The 22,495-nt window shown below is 45.0% G+C and overlaps 1 protein-coding gene across 5 annotated transcripts in view; it reads right to left on the bottom strand.

Moving 5' to 3' along the window:
* zbtb16a (zinc finger and BTB domain containing 16a) overlaps positions 1-22,495 on the bottom strand; it is a 122,818-nt gene that overhangs the window by 64,398 nt on the left and 35,925 nt on the right. For all 5 annotated transcript variants that reach the window (XM_029448910.1, XM_029448911.1, XM_029448907.1 and 2 more), the window contains exon 3: positions 5,984-6,081. In XM_029448910.1, coding sequence (XP_029304770.1) covers positions 5,984-6,081 — 98 coding nt within the window. The remainder of the gene's footprint in view (positions 1-5,983; positions 6,082-22,495) is intronic.

The raw sequence follows: 22,495 nt of genomic DNA on the forward strand, positions 1-22,495 counted from the left end.
TTAGGAATTTGTGGCCTGGAAGTAAGTCAAGTTTCATTAATTTCTGGGTTTGGGTACAGTACAGTGTGTTCCTGGACTCACATCTGCGAGCGATCATAAATGCTGGAATGCTGGCAGAACATCCAGACCTGCCGGCACAAATATGTCGTCATCACTGTGAGGGAAGAGCCGGCACAATGCCAAAACAGCAGACCAGCTGACAGCCAAACAGGCAAACAAACGCCACGGAGATAGAAACGCAGACAAAGAGCAGTTGGAAAGCAGCCCTCCCGCCTCGCCGTGTTCATATCCAAATTCTTTGCATTTTTTCCTCATCTAGATGCTCTGGACATTTACGTGGGCATTTCACTCCCACAGACTGGAATCAGATTGGGATCAGATTGGAACAAAGCTTTTAATTCCTGAGAGCCAAGATGAACATCTGGTCAGGGACAGCAGGACGACTAGACTTCTGGCTGACTCCATATAATAATAGTTAATGTGTAGCGTTCAGGTCAAATCAAGTATAGAACAACTTAGGTGTTCCTCAGTTGCACAGCCACTTACAGCAGGCAGCTTTTCTCTCTATATATAGCCAACGATAGTATATAAGAAGTGAACGCAGACAGTGATGTGACCCATTGGTTTGTTTTGAAGCCTCATGTTTGGGACAGAACGTGACACTAGAGCAGGGGGGTCAAACTCATGTTAGTTCAGGGGCCACATGCAGCACAATGTGATCTCAAGTGCATCTACAAAGACACAACATTTCATCACAAGTGTCTGGAACAGTACTTTACTTTATGATCAGAACAACTCATCTTTACACTTTGCAAAGTCATCCCGCCGGCCGGATTGGACCCTCTGGAGGGCCGGTTTTGGCCCCCGGGCCGCATGTTTGACAACCCTGCACTAGAGGGTTGAGCTAAGTACAATCAAAGACATTTTCAGGCGACCAACATGTTACGCTTAACTTTCCTGCACTGAAAACACACGCGGTGGACCAACGGGTTCATCTCTAAGAGAAGAAGCGGAGAGCAGCTGGACCGGACGTCGCTTTATCCTCTACTGTACTGGAGATGGGACCAGAATTGACTAAATGAACATCACGCTGTATTGAAGAAGACTTGAAACTAGAGCTTGGGAACATAAACTAATATTAACAATGTGTACTGAAGTAATAAAGGAAGGGAGAAGTTTTATTTTCTCATAGACTTCTATACAATCCGACCAGAGAAGGCAGGTTTAAGGCACTTTTCAGAACTGAAGGTTGCAGCTTGTATATTAAAACCTATTTGCTTATTACTTCTTTACTAATATTGTGTCATTGCTCTGGTAGGAATAGTGGGAGAGGACTCACTGGAGAAGAGGTTTTATATTAGTTATACCACAACTATTGTCAGACTTGTTCTATTTCTACACATGGGTGGTTTTAAGTAATCTACCTACCCCAGCCTTCCTTTTTTTGGCATACAACCCGAAAACAGATCAACCAACAGGGAACATAATGCCACGCTACCAGCTGAGGTGTCGTAAAAACTAATTCCCCTCGGGGCTGGTCAGGAACACTATTCTGAACTGCAAACCTCACTCTGGAAATACACTGTACTGGCTGACTAATGCACAAAGCAAACACAGGCATACCGAAGAGATGAAGCCTGTGTGACACTGTCAGACCGTGACATATGACCCCAGATGCCAGGGGATTATCATGTAAAGTCATGTTTCCATCAATAATTCCTCTGGTTAGCAACGATGTCCCCCGTGAGGTTCTTGCTAGCAGACATGTCAAAGAGATCTAGAGCTACACAGTCATTGTTAAACTTTTAAACTGTTATTATTCGCAAATGCAATTTTACTAAAGAATTGGACTTGACATGTGTGCCAGTCTGACATGGATAAAAGAGATCTTTTTGCAGAATATAAACATGTTTTAATCTGTGCAAATCAGTGTAAAATAAAGTCTTCTGTAAATAAATAAATAATAATAATAAATACAAAGTATTGAGATACATCTTAATAACCAAAGATCGCTATTTAATATTATAATATATTACGTAAATGTTCCTCTATTTACCGTCACACAGTGGTTGCATAAAGTAAAGGTAATCTAAAATGCTGGTTTTGGTTCCCTCACTACCAGGCGACACATGACGGCCCTCTCCATTCACACATCATCTCCATGTGCCCTTGAGCAACACACTCATCCTGCAACTGCTGGTTAAATTAATTATTTTGAATGTGCTTCAGGTGTCACACGCATACTTGACCAGCTAATCCAGGACATCTTTACCATGTATACAAACTGTAGCTGGAGGATTAACACTCTTCAGTTATAAAGACAGCGAGATGAAGAGTTGCTGGTAATGGAGATGAAGATACGAGTGTTCAGGGACTCTTATTATGCTGCATCGGTGGGAACACAAACTGTGACACACACACACACACACACAGATTATTTTTGGTATGGTGGATAACATACAGTTGAACTGATATTAGAACCACAGCGCTGTGTTTGAAGCCTTTCACCTGAATTAACTTTAATGTCATATCATTTCTTGAACTGTTGCTAAGAGCTAAGGTACAGATAACTATAATTAGTTATTTATATCCCTGAAAGTACTTTTCCTTACTTGTAATGTAATAAAATATACATTTTGAGGGGAATCAAATACAATTTTAGGTGAAATATGAATATTTAGATGAGTTTTTTTGGCTAATCTTTTTGCACAACACGCTGGCATCACTGTTGATGTGCCGCTTTCATTCAAGGACAACATGTACGGCCTCAAAATGTACCGAAAGGGGGCTGAGTCACCGCTCTCTCCCCTGATCTAACCCCCATCTGCAGGCTTTGCTTCAGCAAACACTGTCAAACACTAAACGTCAGGCAGAGATTAGAAAAAAAACAAAAAAAAAAACAACAGCGTGGAGAGAGGACAGACAACGAGACGAGAGGAAAAAAATAAATAGCTGGCACAAGGTAGACTGTACATACTGTACCCACAGTGGTGGCAGGCAGCCCAGACTGGCAGACCGCCAAGTTCTCCGCACAACAAGCACACACAGAGACAGACAGACAGAGAGTGAGAGACAGAGGGGGGAAGCAAAGGGGAGGGAGGGAGGGAGGCGGCAGCGTCTGAAACGCTCCACATCCACGACACGCCGTGCATACCAAAAAGCCCCTCCACTCTCTCGCTTCATCTCCCCAATATTCTGTCTTTTCCGAAGCGAGTTGAAGGATGATGGCGGCGTCGGTGTGGAGGCGAGGGAAGGGGTGAGGGGGAGGGGACGTTGAGGGTTTTGGGACTCGGTGAAGTGTCATCATTACAGAGAGACACGATAAAAATCGAGAGATGCGGCGTCAGACCGAGAAAAGCCTTGAAAGTCAAGCGGTGGAGGTGGGAGAGAAGAAAAAAAGACAACAAAAACTATCAAAGAAGCTTTGCCTCAGCGCCGTCTCTTCCCTAACCGTCGCCTGTCTTGACAGAAGCGCTTGTCTTGCCTTTAACGCCAGACCAAAGCGGCTATGAATCAACAGTGATGTGCGTAACAGTACAGGTTGATGTCGTGCGTCAACACAGCGCCGCTCGGAAAGAGGAGAAAAGAGAACGAAAGAAAAAAAGTTTGTGCTCTCGCTGCCTTCTGTTGCTAAAAATACACTGCCCACATGTTCCGCCCGGCTGCCTCTCTCAAGGTGGAGAATGTGCTTCTTCCTCGAGTGTTCAATGTTCTTTTTCTTTCCATTTGATCTCCTATCAACAGAGTTTTTCACCTTATGTCAGCGGGTACACATTGTGAGCTATTAAATAAATGACCTACTTTCTATTGAATATCTACTGGGATAATGATTACCTCAGTGTGGCCTCAGATAACACACGCACATTCTTGCAAAGACTGCATTCATGTTCCTTCCAAATCATTTTCACACCTTTCACACTTTATTAAAAAAGTAATCATGATCCCTCTCTGGTCTTTGTTTGTTCACGTTTGCACCCGTCACGCTCTTTCCTTCCGTGTCCTTCACCTCTGTGGGAAACTGAACCGTGACCTTTCCTCAACATCTAAACGATTTAAAAAAAAACTAATAACAAAGAATCAAACCTTTGATTTATGGCAACAGGAAGAACTTAACATGTCTTCTAAAAGCTTTTAGTCCAACGCTCTTTAAATGAGTAGTGAGTACACGCTTTTAAAAACAACTTAAAGTTTAGTTTCTGCTGACTTATCCTGTTAAATGTACATTATCCCAACAACATGAGTATCTATGTTTATTAGAGGGGCGGTACTGAAGATATAGTGTTTCTGGACTTCAACAAGTACAGTTAACACAATAAAATATATAATAATAAGTACAAGCTTACAATTTGGTTCACTTAGCTCCACGTCAGCAGCCGGAGCTCCTGAAGGCTAATCTCCACTGGAGCATGCAGAGAGCTGCACAAACACTTCAGGAAGAGGCAACAAGCTCACCTCGACTCACCCTCAGATGTAACTCCTGATTCACAGAAAACCTTAGTTAAACAATAAGATGTGGGCTCCAGCTCCAGCTCCAGCTCCCGGGTCTTGAGGGAGCTCAGGTGGAGCTCAGGTGGAGCGCACACTACGAGACGCATCCTCCAGAACATTCAGGATCCGATATGTTTCTGGGACAGAGCTCCCACTTTCTGCTTTCAGACAGAGAGAGGAGGGGAGCATGCATCTGCAGCGGGGACTGTGAGAATAGGGTGTAATTTGAAAACAAACAGTGAATATTTCCTCAGAGCAACTTTCTTTTGACACGCTGCGTTGTGTGCCGGGTCAATCCACTGGCACAGCGTGAACTTGTCGTTCATCTTTGTCACAACATGGCAGGAGTGTCAGCATCCATCTCAGCTATTGTTTAAGTTTCGGGGAGTTTTAAACAAACAAATGATCCGGGCAATTATCGTTTACTGCCTACTGACAGGAGTTGGCTATGGGGGGGGGGGGGGGGGGGTTGGGGGGCTGGGGTGTGTGTGACGACAACAAGAATGCCAAGTAGACAATTCACACCACTTACTGTGTCCCATCTGAAAACATACAGGGTTCTGTGCAGAAGGCCAACATCAACACATGGATTTGGGGTTTTGTGTGTGTGTGTGTGTGTGTGTGTGTGTGTGTGTGTGTGTGTGTGTGTGTGTGTGTGTGTGCGTGCGTGCGTGTGCGTGCATGCAGAAGGGGTTCCCTCAGAGGTCCCATGGCTTTTACAGTGTCTCAATAAACCATCTGCACTCAGGGCCTTAGAAATGAGCAGCTCTTTGCTGCCTATAAAAGACGGCCCACGCCATTAAAACAGTGCTGCGCTAAGTAGGCTCAGAGCAGGGACTGCTGGGGTGTGTGTTATTTTTTTGGGGGGGGGTATAACAGTGTCAAACTGGACCAATCAATGTGTCCTGTGTTCTGACTTGCACGGCCTTTCAGACCTCTAACGTTACAGAGGTGTAGGGTGACAGCATGATGATGTGCAGGCACCTCTTTGGTTAAGTTTCCCAGCGAGGCTCAGCTTTACTCGACTGAAGTAACAATCACTGAAATGGGGTTACGCTCCACATATTTAAAACTAATGTATTTATAGTGAGGCGCATGCATACGGCAAGTTATCCCTTTATTCAGCGCTCAGGCTGCAGACAGTCTTTTGTAATGCATCATGTTCAAATCTGCCTTCAATGCTGATGTGTTGCACAACATATTCATAGTAAATACATATCTTTGAATCTGTGAATGAACACTTGTGAGATGCAACTTAAGTTGACTTGCTTCAGGCTGCAAGACAAAGAGATTCTCTCTCGATGTGAAGGCACCATGTTTCATGTTTAGCACATTTAGAATATAATGCTAAAACGTTATCGCAGTAATGAATGCTCTATTGTTACAAAAACATCAGTGATTCCATACAATCAGCAGTAACACACATGACGCACTGCGAGCTCAGCAGTGGTCATAGTGCGGGGTTGTGGTTTTTGGGTTGGTTTGATTTCAGTACCTGAATGAGACAGCAAATGCATCCGTAGACGGAGACTGTCCAGGAAGCTCTTTCCACACAGCTCACAGCCGTAGGTCTTCATTCCACTGTGCATCTTCCTGTTGACAGAGAGCAGAACAAATATGTGAAACAATGCTGCTTTGACCAGGAGAACTTAATGTCTTTACAGCTCCTAACTAATGATTATTTTAGCACAGCAACAATTTACCCTTTTGCAATTTGAGAAAATATCCCACTCCATCAGCCATAACACCCGCACATAACAATAACCATCAGTGTCACCAGCCGTCCAACTACAACACATTCCTTGCACAGAGCAGCAGACGACCGTGACTCGGTGCCGTAAATCACAAGATGCTATTCAAGCACAGGCATTATCAACCATCTACATCTCAAGTGCTGCAGATGGATAAGGAGCTATAAAGTGAAATAGAATGATTTATTCAGGCAAAACACACAAGGCAGTTACTTAAGTCTTATGAAGCATTAGTGGGCCAGATTTTGACTACTGCTCTCTAATCTATAAGGCGACGTGCAGCTCGAAGCAAAATCTGATCTGCAATGAATTGTCTTTTTACCAAACAGACAGTCATTAGGCTGTAACATAGTGTAAGCACACAAGGTCAGACAAGACTAAGGTTCAATATTTGATTATGTGGTAAAGGCCTTGAAGGTTAGGTAACTAAATAACATCTGACAACAAAAAGTCTACCTCACGACTCTCCTCAAAGACCCCTCGGCTCATTACAAAGCATATTATTCTTGAGAGATATCTGAAAGAGCTCTAAAGCAATTAAGGTGACATGAATTGCCAAACAACTGCCACAGTGCCTTAAGCCTCCCGAGAACTTGAAATGCCTCGCCTTGAGTGAGGCTCACAAAAGGAGCACAACTTCGATTGTAACGATTGTTTGTTCAAGTTGGTGCCGTTTCAGATTTGGCACATTTAAATCTTCCAAAACGGTTGCTCTTTCTCACCGCGAGGCTCCGAAAACAAGCGCTTCCTTTTTTGATAATGACACCGTGGTCAGGTTTAATCTCGAGGTAAAGAGACCGCCACTCTTTAAGCTGAAGTTATCGTTTGCTTCGTTGATAATGTTTGAACACGTTAACGCAAAGCCCCACATCTGTGCACGATTCTACACTTCGTGCACGCTTCCGGCGGGCAACGCGAGACGACGACAAACGGAAGGATTGGTCTCCGTCGACGCGTCAGGTGAAGCAGAGGGATCAGCCGAGTGCAATCTTGGGAGAAACAATGCCCTTGATAAGAGATCTGCTCAACTTGGGCGAGACGACAGCCATCCATCTTAGCGTCTCTCAACAAAGCCGCAGAGGAAGAGGTGGTGCCACTCTCCCAAAACATGACTGATTGATGTCAGATGTCGAATGCAAATTGATTTACAGCTCTCTTTTGTGCCTCGAGAGGGGCAGGGAGAGACGGAGCGGGGCTGAGACAGACAGAGACAGATTATCGCGGGTCTTATGGCGCTGGCTACGGGAGTTATTAAGCAATGAAGTCTAGTTTGACTTCAGTGACTAATAATTGCTACAAAACATCCTTGAAACACGACAGGATGAGTGCTAAAAACTCTGAGATGAAGAAGTCACGAAAGCCGGCGTGGAGGTTCAAATTTGTGGAGCGATAGTGGACGGCGAAGGCAGAACGACTTCCCTTTGGCGAGCAGCGAGTGATTAAAAGTCCCTGTAGATGCCAAAAGCCCGCAGAGGGAAAAGAAGGACACGAGAGAGAGAAAGGAAACGATACCGTCGCTCTGTTCGATATCAATCCGTGACGTCGTGATGTAATGCACTCTCTCTCAGAACACCTTTCCATAACCGGCAGACACCTGAACACGTTGTGTTGTGTACAGCATCGACTGTTATATATCAATCTATAGCAACTGCCTTACAACTGCATTGCATTCTGGTCCATTGAGTTCAGTGCCGGTGCACAAAGTGTTGGCATTCTTCCCGCATGATTGGAAGAATGGCATTTTTGACGAGTTATCCACACGGACGACAGAAACTCACCGACGAATAACAAAACGGACAAAGGAATGGAACCGGATTTAAGGATCACAGGTGATGTACTCGCACGCTTTCAATCCGATAAGAGGAAAACACACGCGAGCGGTAAACCACAACACACACGGAGCACAAAGCCTTTCAAAGGCCTTTTGTGTCCCTCCTCAATCTGACCATTGTGGCCCCCAGACAGAGCACTGATAAGGTATGGATGGACTTATTAAGGCCACTGGAAGTGGAAGCCGTGCCATGTATTTTCACAGTAAATGTAGTGTTGATGAGCAAAGCACGGTGTGTATGTCCCTCGCTGATAGTGTGTTAAATCTAACTGCAATAGCCAGCACTACCCAGTGAAACGGCACATTACTTGATGTTCAACAGAATGGTAACAGCACCTGTTCCTGCGATTCAGAGTGTTAAAGGGAAGGTTTAGGACCGAGCGTGTCCTATTCAAACACTAATGACGCCCTTCCCTTTGGCATTAAACTCTATTTAGTCAATAAGCTATGAAGCTTTGTTTTCTCAAGTAAGTGCAGGTTTAAAGAAGAGAACGTCCAAATGGTATTGCGGTGGCATAAAGCTGAAGAGGGGCAAAGCGCAGGCGGCCGTAGCGGCTTGGCCCAGCAGTCGGCTTCCAGATTCATGCCAGACTTGTGATGAATAAAGCACCAACATGTTAAGCACAATAGTCCAATTTGGGCGGGTGACGACGGCTGAAAGTGCAGCGGATTCTCCGTCCACACCTACAGACACTACCCACACTAGACTGTAGCTGGAAGTGTTCCCAGAGGATCAAACCCGAGAGGAAGTGACCCCACCATTTATAAAACACACTTTATTGTACGTGCACATGCACATGCACACCGAGGAATAATACGCAACATTTGAGGTGTATCCTTTGTGTGCCTAAGAAAATAACAAACTGTAATTTAGCTGCAGCCAGATTTAATGATATGTTAGAGGACACTAAAGCATATCGTCTCAGCTCAGTGATTTAGCACGGATAGACCTCTCCTCACACACACTCTCTCAAATCGCATCGTAACTGTCTGCTTTCATGTTGTGCTTCTGAAATAGCTGATGAGTGGTGTGTGTGTGTGTGTGTGTGTGTGTGTGGTGGGTGGGAGCCCATGGAGGGAGGGAGAGTGATTTGAAACAGACTGACTGCAGCCATTAAGGAAGTTCACATAAAACTCTCTCAGGCCATTTACTCAGTTAATAATCGACTTTGTCCAACAGTCACTTTTGACAACGGCAATAAATTTTAAATTTATGTCAACAAAACATATGCTGATCACCTCGTGCGGTGTGCTTCCTCGTAAAATCCAGCCCAACCAAGGGCTGTCTGAATGCGTGTGTGTGTTTGAAATGTGAGCCGATCACAGGCCTGGGTTATTGAGCCGTAACAGCTTGCCTCGTGCAATTCAGAACTTCTTTTTCCCCGCTGGACTTTTCTGGTCATATATCATAACTAGCACGGCATTCGGAGAAATAAAGACCCAAGCTTCACACCTGCTCTTCTACTTGTAATCTAACGCCGTTAAAAAAGTCAAAATAAGGTGATCTACTGATACCACACACACGGCGCTCTGACGGCTCCGACTCATCTTGATTTCTACTAATGCAAACCCTCATTAAATGACTCGTGCTGATATCCTCTTCAGCTCGCACATTTTATATCACCAAACTATTTGACAAAGAAGAAAAGCCGAGCCGATCCTGATGACTTGCACTTAATTCTCATTGCTCGCCTAACTTCCATTTGTCCCTCAGCAGCCTTGAGTGCTGCTCTCTGTCCTCATCTATCCTCTCATCTTTTAGTTTTCCTCCATCCTCCATTTGTGATGGGAGCTATAAAACAACCTGAAACGATGTTAGTAAATAAAAGCTTTGGGAGGGAGAGGAATGGGGGGGTTAAGATGGAGAGAAGAACACACTAAAAGATAAAGGGAGGCAATTGATAAGAGGTGGTAAATTGAAAAAAGGCTGAGTGGTGTGTGTGTGTGTGTGTGTGTGTGTGTGTGTGTGTGTGTGTGTGTGTGTGTGTGTGTGTGTGTTCATTAGTTGTGTTGGTCAGAAGAAACAGAACTGATAATTGGGGGAAGGAGGCCCGCTGAACAGAGCTTGGACTTAAGTGGCGGAGGGATGGTGATGGTGGTCATCCAGACATTTGGAGACGATGAAAAGAGGTTTATAATTCACCTGTGGTTCTCCGTCAGGTGCAAACACAAAGAATATACTGCAGCCCCGATCATTAACAAACTGTATTTTTATACATTATCCTTATTTAATCACGTGTGCATACTCGTTCCAATAAATATTCAGGATACACACGGAGCTGCGCTGCGAACGAGGCGACAATCACCCGGCGTAATTGCAACGCAGCAGTAGAGCATGTAACGTGATGTTAATGGCAAACGTTGCACCACACACACAGGTCACTAAAAAGACTTGAGTTTTAAAAATGATCCACGCTATAAGTGGGATAATGCACTCAACCAATGGCACATCCATTTTGGGGATAAAAGCACGGGGTGGAACAGGAGCGGCGCCGCTCGCACGGCTCCCTGTCACGCCGAACAAAGGCAGAAATCATGCACGAGGCGATTCAGTGACACTTTTGGTAGCTGATCCTAATGTGGACATAAGTGGCACCTCTGATTTTGGTTTTCTGACAGTGGGAGACAGAGAGAGGAGGCGCAAGTATTTCCAGTCCATTAGGAAGGCTGACCATGTCAGAGGGACACACATGGAGGGAGAAGTAAAGAGCGTGAGAGGGGGAACAAACAAAAGGATCATCAGGGAGAAAATAAAAAAGGAGGAGAATATCAAGATGCAACACAGAACACACAGCACGTCACGCGTCTGAAGCCCAGCGACAGTGCACCTCGTCGTGTGTGGCTCCTAACGTTTACATGGGTCCATTTTGTGGCAGTCTGGAGAGGCAGGTGAAAGGAAAAGCTCCCTTTCTGTCATTTCATCTCTGCTTTTAAGCCTCCCCAATTCCACTGCCCTCCCACCCCCACCCCGCCCCTCTGTCTTTGCTCAATCAAAATGTATCAGGCAGGCTGGCGTAACACCGGTCGGCGTGGGCTGTTTATCCTGAGTCCTCCTGCACATATCAATGACTTGGCCCCCGTTGTCCCCCGGCGGGGAGACGTTCATATAAATTCAAGCCACACACGCAAACGCAGAGGCACTCGTGTTGAGCATAGATGAGTAGCAGGGCGAAAAGGAAGAGAGGAGAGACAGAAGGATGGGGAGGGAGAGCGCAACTGCCTTTCATTCCCACTGTGTTATTTATAATATCACCGACAATACCACCCTCAAATCTGCCCCGAGGGAGTCTCCATAGGAAAGAAAAAAGCTATATCACGTTGAAAAGAATTGACAGTAAACATGTTTCCGTGCTCGAGCGACACGGACCCCGTCTCGACCAATCAGCAGCATCTACAGTATGTCAGCTGTAATTAATGCCAACCTTTCAGTGGCAGTGAGATGTATCATTCCTCTCAACTTCCGTCCAAATCTGATCAGTGTAAACATGATAATGAGTGCAGTTCTGACAACTGGCTGACTGTAGTTAGATTAATGATATCCACAAGTTTCATTAAAATCCAATCAGTCATGTCTGAGTTAGCCCACAAGAAGTGTCCTAACCTACAGCGCTAATGAATGCGTCGCACAGAAAGCTAATGGTGTTGCATGTAGCTTACAGGTGCTACCAACAGCGTGCGTCTCGCCAACATGTGTCCCTTCTCTCTGCGACCAGTCATAAAAGAAGAGATCTGAGATGCTAAGCTAACGTCCAGCTGAATGCAGGTATACTGCCGTACACTGAGCGTCTAATGCAATCACGTGTAATAATGTTATGCTGTGTAAAACGCCGGCTTCATTTATGGATTATGGCTTCGTATCGTTACACAAAATGTTCTTTATTTAAATACGAGATAGCCAAACAAAAAGCCACGACGCTTACGATGTATTGAGCATCTGGTGTGCGAGGGACTCTCGGCCCGCGCGGTGAATCCCCTAATAAATCTATTTATTAGGGGATTCTGCAAACAGACATTATGTTTGGGAGTTATTTGCTCACGATGCCGATTTTGTACCTTTTTTGGCCTTTATCACGAGATGTGTTGTGAAGGTTAAGCGCGAACCTTCACGCTTACAACTTCACAGCTGTTGCATGTATTTCCTGTGAGACCAGGCTGCAGAGCTGAGGCCCCCCCCCCCCGAGAGGCTGCGTCTCTCATCAGCTGCTTTTGCTTACGGTAAATTTAATTAGGTCTTAATATGAAGTATCAATTTACATTTACACTAATTATCACCACCCAGGCATGATCGCTACCTAAACACACAGCGTTAGAAGATTCTGGCTTCTCAGGTAATAGACGGGGAATAATCCAGGGAACTTCTAATTGTGCTTCCTGGGCAGTAAAACACTACTTCAAGCTAATCCCAATTATATACCTGGACTCCCCCAAAGCTTAGAAGGTAGGATTCTCTCTCTAATACCCTCAGCGTTACTCAGGAAGCCATTTCAACCTCGCTCCTACAGTTCCACTCAGTGTGAAGTGCTTTCCCGCCTTTGACAAATTCCTTTTATTCAGTAACAGGTGACAAGGAAGAGAAAATATGACCCAGAGCTCGCAGTTCAAATCCGGCAGCAGCACATTTTACTGCAGAGAAGTATCAAAGACACACTTGGCAAAACACAGAAACACCAGAAGTCTAAGGGTGTTGCATGTGAGCGTCTCCGCTTCCTACTTAAGAACACATTATTCCTGCAGCCGAGTGAACTGAGTCACAAGCAAACAGGAGCAGAGAGCCAAGTTAGTTATCTGCCTCCTGACTTGCAAATACGTTGGTTAAAAACACAATAAACGGAGATTTGTTCTCTTCTTGAGAAGTTTTAGAAGAAACATTAATGCCTCTTTAATTGAGCAGCTGAGCTGAAGACATCGACACACAGCAGAAGTGTCTGTGCTGGTAACGGGGCAGCACACAGGTGTGAGTGTGTATATGCTCCCTGCAGCCTCCCCCCCCCCACACACACACACACACCCCAAGTCATAACTATAAATGACAGTGTGCTCTTAGTCAACCTGCCTGGTTAAATAAGGATTAGAGGGATAAGGAGAACATAACTCCACACTTTTGAGGGCAGCAAATGGTGTTTGCAAAGTCTGCAAGCAAAAGTAGAAGCTGAGCTCTGCCTACAAATAATGTGACATCCCCCCCCCCCCTTATGTGATAACTCTTTTTTCTCATTTTAACTAGACCTAAAGACACTTTCAGTGAAGTGTTGGAGCGGTGGGAACAAAGACTAAGGAGAGCGTGTAAGATCACACGTACAAAGTATTTCTGTTAAAGCCCATCTCTGAGACAAACACCAGCCCTGCTGCTCCCTCCCCCCCCCCCCCCCCTCTCTTTTGGTTTGTGCATCAAAAGATTCTGCCATCTGAAAATAGCACGTCAACATTTCTGTTTCAGCTTGTTGTTTCTTTCTATTTTTTATTCTCGACGATGTTGCCAGTTTGCTAGATTCCTGTTTTTCCTCTGCTCCCGCGTTCTTGATCTGTGAGAGGTTACATCGCATCGACTGAGACATTTGCCTCCTGCGTGTGTGTGTGTGTGTGTGTGTGTGTGTCTCTATATGTGTGTGTGCAGTAGCAGAGCTTTGGTGGTCTATAAAAAGCAGCCAGACGAAGTCTTCCCTCTCTCCTCATGCATTATGCATTGGCATCACCTTCCATCAAGTGACAGAAAAACCTCAAAGATGTCTAACTTTAGCTTCCATTCTGAAAGCCAGACAGAGGAGGAGATGTGTTATTTTCACTGCCACAGCCGAGCTAAGCACCTGTTACATCAATAAAAGCTGCATTTCACAACAAGAACGACGACAACAACAACCTGTGTGATGGCACAGCGCTTACAAAAGAAGCAGATAAATGCAGATGGAGGGAGGGAGGGCAGCGAGGTCTGGAGTGGAGAGAGAGTTCACGTGAGACCAGATGACATTGGATCATCTTTGACCTTGAGGAGAATTTCCATCTCTGCTGCGGTCGTTTCATATCACGGGGGAGAATCGAATCAAACGCATTCCCACCGTGGGACAGAATACTGTAAAAGGCAACATCTTTTAATATTTCATTTAGAATTGAGCTTTTAAATATTAAATTAAAGGCGACCTGACAAAGACAAAGCAAGGTACGTCAATCTAAACAAATCCCTTCATGCAGGTCACTTCTACTGTCAGAGTGACACAGAGACCCTCGAGCAGAGCACACACAGGATTAATAATCTAAATAAGCAGGGTGTATATATGCAGCAGAGCGTGCACATGACATGTGATTGCTCCATAATTACAATGACTACAACTGCTGACCAGATGTTGCTTATCTCAGGAAATACTGTCGATATATCAGTGGCCCAACTTCATGATGCTGCTCGGGGTAAACACTGTGTTTATCTGAGGACGGGAGAGGGATCTTGTGATTCCACTTCTTCTTGTTGGAGAGCAGAGCAGTTGACGAGGTGATTATTTTGGTATCTGGCTCTCAAACTATTACGCAACGCTTGTGGGATTGATTGACTGTACGCCTCGTACCGCCGGACAGATCACATTCTGGGGGAAAGATAGCGGCAGTGTGTGTGTGTGTGTCTCTCCATGCAAAACAACATAGATGATATTATTAGCAGGAATGAGTGTTAAAAATAAATAAATAAATAACAGGGACTTTTTTTTTTTTTTTTTACACTCGAGATGTCCGCAGGCAGGTTGCTTTGAGGTGTCTGACCTCGGGAACTGTGTGTGTGTGTGTGTGTGTGTGTGTGTGTGTGTGTGTGTGTGTGTGTGTGTGTGTGTGTGTGTGAGAGGTTCAGGTGGCAGCAGTGGCGCTAGGCCATCTGCACTGTCATTCACTGCACGTCCGCTTTCCAAGAGTTGCACAGCACCCACGGGCATCCCATCCCATACAGCCGGAGCTCTGCGGGGCTGCAGTAAACAAGTCGCTCTCATCTCAAAGAGAGTGCATGTGTGTGTGTGTGTGTGAGAGAGGTGTGTGTTCCTGTATACATCATACACACACACACACACACTATAACACGAGTGTTTTTGTTTTATTTTCCCTGGTCAAAGAACGTCCTCTATGTTATGTACATAAACTCTTTACAGCTGTAAAGTCTTTGTATAGACAAAGTGTTTGCACACATTATAATCTCTCTGCACATACACATCATACAGCTCTGCACATACACATCATACAGCTCTGCACATACACATCATACAGCTCTGCACATACACATCATACAGCTCTGCACATACACATCATACAGCTCTGCACATACACGTCATGCAGCGCTGATCAAATACATACACACATATGCAACATTTGCACTTGCTGTAAATTCATATACATTTGTTTTTTTTATATATATATATATATATATATATATATATATATTAGATATAGGTATAGTTTGAACACATTGGATAAGGGTTATATGATTTAAACATCTTCAGTTCATTCTCGGTGATTGATTGTGGAGGATTTAAGTCAGTTGTGTAAACAAGGCTCATCGTGGGATCCACACTTTCCTCTAAACTTTCCTTTCAGAACATAAAGTCGTATTCTTCGGGGAGAATAACTGCATTAAATATGACTTACTACAGAAGCCAAGTCAAAGGAAGCAAACAGATAATGAAGCATGACAATAGCTCCTATTTCTGGCAGCCCCCTGATATTCCCTGGAGCTTCCTAAACCTGACTTTGGGAATCATTGGTGTACATTATGTAACCACAGCTCGCTCTGTTCTTATTTATACCTGATGTCTCTTCTGCGCTGCTGTCTCTTCACGCCTCATCATATCTGACCTGAAACGAGTTGTTAACTATGGATAAACATATTGCCTCTGACTGCCACATCTTACACGAGTGCCTTCATCTCTGCACGGCACACTATTAAGAGGAGAAAACTTCAGCGAGTGAGTACGACAGCTGAACGGCAGCCAGTGAATGAGGTGGGCGGTCTGTGCCAAGGATTTCTGTCGCCTTGAATCAGTGCCTTGGCCGCACAGTGGAGGGTCATGTGAGAGTGTGTGTGTGTGTGTGTGTGTTACTTATAGCTGATAACAGAGGGCGATCGGGGCTGGGCCCGTGCACGGTGCACGGTGCCTGGTGGCAGCCAAACTAATGGTGTTGGTGTAATGCAGAAAGTAGAAGAGGAAATTGAGAATTACTCACGCTTCAGGTGAACTGTGTGATTCCAAAAAGGCAAACGTAAGAGCTTTTAATGCTGCCAGGCACCAAATCTAAGGCCAATTTAAAAACAGCGGCGTGACACCCAGCCTCTTTTTTAAAAGTTGTTGAACTCTAAATGAGCAGAATAAGAAAGAAAGAGCAGAATGTGAAGCGCCACGTCCTGCTGGGACACATGAGATTATCTTTAAGGACAACAAACTAAGAAGGATTTAACATATTCATTGTTAAACCCAGGAGCTTGAATGATTTTAAAGACGGTATAAGGACCCATCGACACCTTGCATTGAGTCAATGTCACCGCTGTGTGTGCAGAGTGAGAGGGGACCGTGAGACAAGAGGTCCAACGAGAAGCGAGGCACAGAGGGAGAATATACTGTGTGAGCGAAAGGATAAAATATGTGCTGACAGCTTTTTGGCCAGAGGGCTAGAACACTGAAATAGTAGCGTCTGGGTGTCAGGCCGGGGTCGCTCCCTTCACTCCAAGGCTAGGAAAACATCACACACCACTACAGTCAGCTGATAATGGAGTATCCGACAGATAATGTACTAACTGGTCCAGATGCAGCGGTAATGGCACCTTGGAACGGGGCGACGCTGTCGGAGACTTTTCAGTTGAATGAAATCATTTTTACATTTAGCAGGAATTGTTTTTAATAAGAGAATACCGAGTAGAGAGTGAGAGGAATAAAACTCATTCAATTAGTGCATTACTATTACATAATGCACTGTTTCACACATGGGGAGAAAGGGGTTTGGATTATGCAATCATTTGGACAATGTATTATTTAGTCAACTGCTGGAATGAATTTGGTTTTGTGGTCCGAGCCGGCGGTGAGGAGGGGGGGGGGGGTCGGTGTACCTTCTCTGCGTAACTGGTTAGAGAAAGCATAAAGGAAGAAATCAATATGACTGCTAATGCTGTGACTCACCAGACACTGTGTGTGTGTGTGTGTGTGTGTGTGTGTGTGGGAGGGGGCAGACAAGGAGGAGGAATGGTGAGCTAAACAACAAACAGGACCTTTAACTGTTCTTAATGGCACGACCAGCGTGTGTGTGTGTGTGTGTGTGTCTCTAACTTATAGGGGCAGGCCATAAAGATAAAAATGCATCACATTATATTTAATAAAGTCCCCTAAACACAAGGCGAGTGAGAACATGACCTCTGCTACAGGACTCCAGGATATTGCGCTTTAAAAACACCGAACTGTCAGACACCGCACAAATAAAAGTTTATTTATAATATACCACCGAGGCCGTCTGTCATATAGCTTTAAAAAATGAGTCGCAAATGTCATAAATGTCACAATTTAATAGCGACTTTGTTATGTTTAAAAGGCCAACAGTTGTAGAAGTGAGGGGCCTCCCGTGTCTCAGTGTAGCCGTGTCAAAGCCTGCCGGAGCCGACGGGACACGGACTCTTATAAGACGTGTAGGCTTTCTTTGTCTGTGCTCCCATCAAATCAAAAGTGTGGCTTTAAAAGAGGTACACACACACAAACACACACACACACACACACACACACTTACCACTTCTTAAGAAAGAAAACATCCCTTTCTCTTCCAGAGCAGCAAATCAAACAGCTGCTCAGAAAATGTCCCAACCTCCTGGAACAGAGCGGGCATCTTAGCGCCCTCATGGTTGGTTAAATATTTGCCAGCTGGGGTACTTTTCTCCGCTGTGTGTGTGTGTGTGTGTGTGTGTGTGTGTGTGTGTGTGTGTGTGTGTGTGTGTGTGTGTGTGTGTGTGTGTGTGTGTGTGTATGTGTGTGTGTTTGGCCTGCTTGTCATGAAAAGCACAGTTCAGGTGCTGAATCAATCATACATGTAGATAGAATCCAATAAGCAGGGAGCGAGACTGCAGCTGGGGTCTGCGGAGACAAGAGACAGAGAGAGAGCAGCGATGCCCATGTTGGCAGTGCTCGCTCTATCACCCCGACTCGGCAGATGCCATGTTACAGAGAGGGTAATTAACAGCCCAGTGGGGCCTGGGTGAGAATCGCCAAGACACCCTCTTACACACACACACACACACCCACACACACACAATAATAATGTCTCCATTTGCCCCCCGGAGCAGCTTTGCGCCAACTAGCCTTCACCTCATTATGCCAATCAAATCGACCAAGGGCTGTGGAGGGTGGGGGGAGTGGTGTGTGTGTGTGTGTGGGGGGGGGGGGGGGGGGGGGGTCGGTAAGGGGAGGGAACAAGCTGTCCTTTCTCATTCGGCCTCACTCACTTTCACTGTCCATGTGTTCATTATAGAGAAAGATTTGATGGTAACAACAACGTCGCCACACTGAGCTGTCAGGAAATGGCCACAGCCCTGCATTTCTTCGCTCCGTATGATTGTACATTGGTTTGGTAATAAGCCACTCACCACTCCTCTTATTCCAAGAAGCTAAAAATGTTGGATTTACCAGCTGCCAGTTCTGAGACACACATCCTGAGCTGCAGCTGGGTTTTCACAGTTCCCTTTGCCTTTCCCCTCTAAACAGGGTAAACTATTTACAGTGTGGGTGCCAGCAAACTACTTTAATGTAATAACAGGGATTTAAACTATTTCACCACTGACATTTTGTCAACTTAAATCTTTTTACGCATCGTGCACACAGTTTATTTATGAGTTTATTCCTTTTAATATTTGACCTGCCTCCTGTCAGCTCCAAATAAAACAAGTGTTGCTTTGGCTTTGTGCCGTTCAGAGGATGCTGTGAAGCCTGTTTAGTTTAGTGGGACGACATTATTGTCTTTCATTTCCTGCAGATTTTATCCCCATAACCGGTTGTAATCAGAAGCGTTTTTATACAAACTCTTGATCCCAACATTTATTAGCCACCTTCCATGTTGAACATTCGCTGGCGCCGTTGTTTGAATTATATATCGTCAAGAATACTGTGCGAAGTATTCGGCTCGTCTTAAATCACACCTTTGCAGAGCAGGGCCCACCTTTTAAAGCTACGTTAAATCTTTTAAATGAATATTGAACCGCTAATGTTTCGCTCATTATAATTAGGCTTTTTTTGCACAGCTAGCTTAAGCGAAAAAGCCTTTTTAAACCGCTGCGTGCGACCTTGCAGCTTCATGCGGTTAACAGACACAGTTAGATGCTCTCAGTGGGTGGTGGAGACCAAACCAGAGCGACAAGGAGAATGAATAAAGCTCCGGTGCATGGATGTAGCTTCATGTCCGAGGGATGAGGAAATAGAAAATGAGTTTGCTACTACATTAGAGCTGCAAAAGATTAAATCGATTAGTTGTAATTAAATTGAAACGCTTTTGATTATAAATAAAAAGTCATCAAGAAAAAGAAGAAATAAATGAAATGTGAATATCTTCTGGTTTTGTTTACTCCTCTAGGACAGTAAACTGAATATCTTTGAGACACTGGAGGACATCATCTCAGGCCCTGGGAAACACTGGCCGCCAAATAACGTGTAAGGCTTAAAACTGGAGGGCGGAAAACGTCTATTTTCTTACACTTTTCCTCTTTAAACATGTGAGCTTTTCCATTTCCCCTCGGTGTGTTCGCCACCAGCACAACACACTAAACACCGACCTGTCTTCAGGCAGCAGCGGAGGTGTAAGGAGATGTACTTAGTGGCAGCCAGCGTCTGCAGAGGGTCTTCTTTGGTGTCAGGACCGTGTTTAAGCCGTTTTGGTAAACAGCAGCGGCCCATTTCATCCTCTGCAGCCTCATTGAAATCAGCTTCTTAACAAACACATCTCCATCCTCTTATTTCGTGGCTGACCCACTCCTCCACCCAACCCCAACCAAACTTCCCCTGTGTGTTACCTGAGACAAGCAATTTACCTTTTCTGTTGTTTGCCTGACCTAGAGAAAACAATTTCAGAGGGGTCTTCCTGCACTCTTAACAGCCCTTCGTTTGAACAGGTAAAGGCGACTGGCGTGCCACAATGGCTTTTTTCTTTCTCCTAGAAGATGAATTGGCGAGCTGTCAGCTTCAGACAGGCCGAGTAGCAGTGTTTCTGTAATGGGACACTGGAAGTGTCTTTGATTAATGGAAGAGCCATACTGAGCTGTTAGGGAACCCGCCGTGGCCCAGCGAGAGCGATTGAGCGGCGGATACATGCCGACAGATGTGCGAGGGAGCGCCGGCCTCGATACCAGCAAAGGAGGAAGAAAAGGAAGGGGAGGAGGTGAGGACAGAAACGCTAGCCTGCCTGGCTTGCGGCCATTTTTAACCTGAAGCCTATTTTCCCCATCTTCCTTCATCATACAGATTGATTCAGACCTGGATCTTGTCAATTGCTTCCCTGCAGACCTACTTACACCTTTGCTTGCTTCAAGCTAGCTCTGCAATGCACTTTATGTTATGCTTCAGAGATAATGAACGTCAGCGAAGATATGAAATGCAACAATATAAATGTCCAACATTCAGGTTTTACATGCACACAAAGCAAAATGTTTCTTCGTAAGGATCCCTTGAAATTGGTTTTTATCATCTGCCTGTTCTCCCAGAAGAAGTGATCATGAAGACATTTTTATCAAAACAGTTCAGACGAGGCTTTCATCCTCGTTGGCGGCGCGCTACTCAGAACAGACCTGCAAAGCCACAACCAAGGGACGCCAGTCTTCCTCAAACTGCTGGAGAAACCCGTAAAGCAGAGTCAAGAAAGGACTTTTTTGAAACTGCATCAAGGACACGAGCGTCACATGTCACAGCCTCGGTGCTATTGTTGTCTCTCTGTCTATTCTGGAAGTAGAAATCTCAGCCAAGAGCAAGATTTCTCCTCTTCTTCTCCTCATCTCAAAAAACATTTCGCTCAGTCTCTCATTTGTCGTCTTTTGGCTCGAGCTGATAAACAGATCTATAAAAAGGGAGAACACTTCTCATGTACAAAACACAAAGACATATTATTTCATTCCCCCAGTTGTGAACCTGAAACCCATCAGTGCTGGAGTGGGAAAGGAGTTTTACTGTAAACACAGTCTCTAATTCCCTCCCTGTGCAAATATGTCAGAATAAACACTTATCTTTGAGAACAGCCGAGTAGACTTATGTGGATTTTTCTCCCGCTTTACAAAAGATAGCAAAACATAAATACCCACATTTTAAATGTCCACTGATAAAAAATGGAACAAAATCATCCATCCATGACGACCGCTGTTTACAAGACAGCTGGAACAGAGGGTTCCAGGCTGCGCTCGCCACTTTTTGTTTGGAATAATGGTTGTTTATTGGAATTGTGGCATTGCTGTGTTTTAAAATGGAAGGAACGACATTTTACAAGGTAATTAGTCAGGCTATAATCCCGCTCTCAGTCACACACACACACACACGCACACACACACGGTCTTCCTCGGAGCACTACAGCCTAATAATATCATGTGACAAACCACTTTTGTCGATCTTAATTCTGCACGATATCCGTCGTGCACAAACCTCCAAGAAAAGGATGGAAAGCTTGTGAAGTAATACAAATAATCAGAATCCTGATCAATACAAACAACCGGTTCCTGCGTTTTAAGGTCGCAGGACACATTTCTATACGTTTTCTTTAACTCCTCTTCCTGCTGCGACCTCATTATCAGCTCTAACAGGGATTGGAGGGATTTTAGGTGAGGGCCACGGTGAGGGGGTTGGGGATGGGTGTTTATGTTGGCCCTTGTTTCCAGGGTCGGGAACCGTCCCGAGGGAGCGCATTCCTCACCCAAAGCACGACTAAAGGTATGTGAACCATCTGGACAAAGCCATAAGCCACAATGGCCCTACACAGGCCCATCCATGTGGTCCGATGGCCAGTCAGCGCTCTCACACTGTCGGCTTTCTCATTCCCCCTGGCGCTGGAGGCATGGAGCTAGATATCCATCGGCTCCACTATGGGCCAGCCATCACTTCTGGTGTGTGTGTGTGTGCGTGCATGTGTGTGTGTGTTCCATGGTTCCTTCCTCCTGGCTCAGCCAGGGTGAACAGGGTCATTTGTGAGGCCCACTGTGATGCCCGCACGACTGTGTGGATGTAAAGAATGCTGCCTAAGGTCAACATATCGTTAGCTGAAGGGTCAATGAGACGATTGTTTCCTTATTCGCTTGTTTTAATCACCATTTCAAATCATCATATGACTCCAGCTCGCACAAATGGCAGACATACCAGCACATGAATGCACAAGTGACAAATGAAATGCACGTTCACCGTTTTCTTATTTTACAAAATGCTGATTTGAGTCGATTTCTTTCGCCCTCAACACGTGTGTG

The sequence above is a fragment of the Cottoperca gobio genome, chromosome 14, assembly GCF_900634415.1.
Source record: "Cottoperca gobio chromosome 14, fCotGob3.1, whole genome shotgun sequence".
Classification (NCBI taxonomy): domain Eukaryota; kingdom Metazoa; phylum Chordata; class Actinopteri; order Perciformes; family Bovichtidae; genus Cottoperca; species Cottoperca gobio.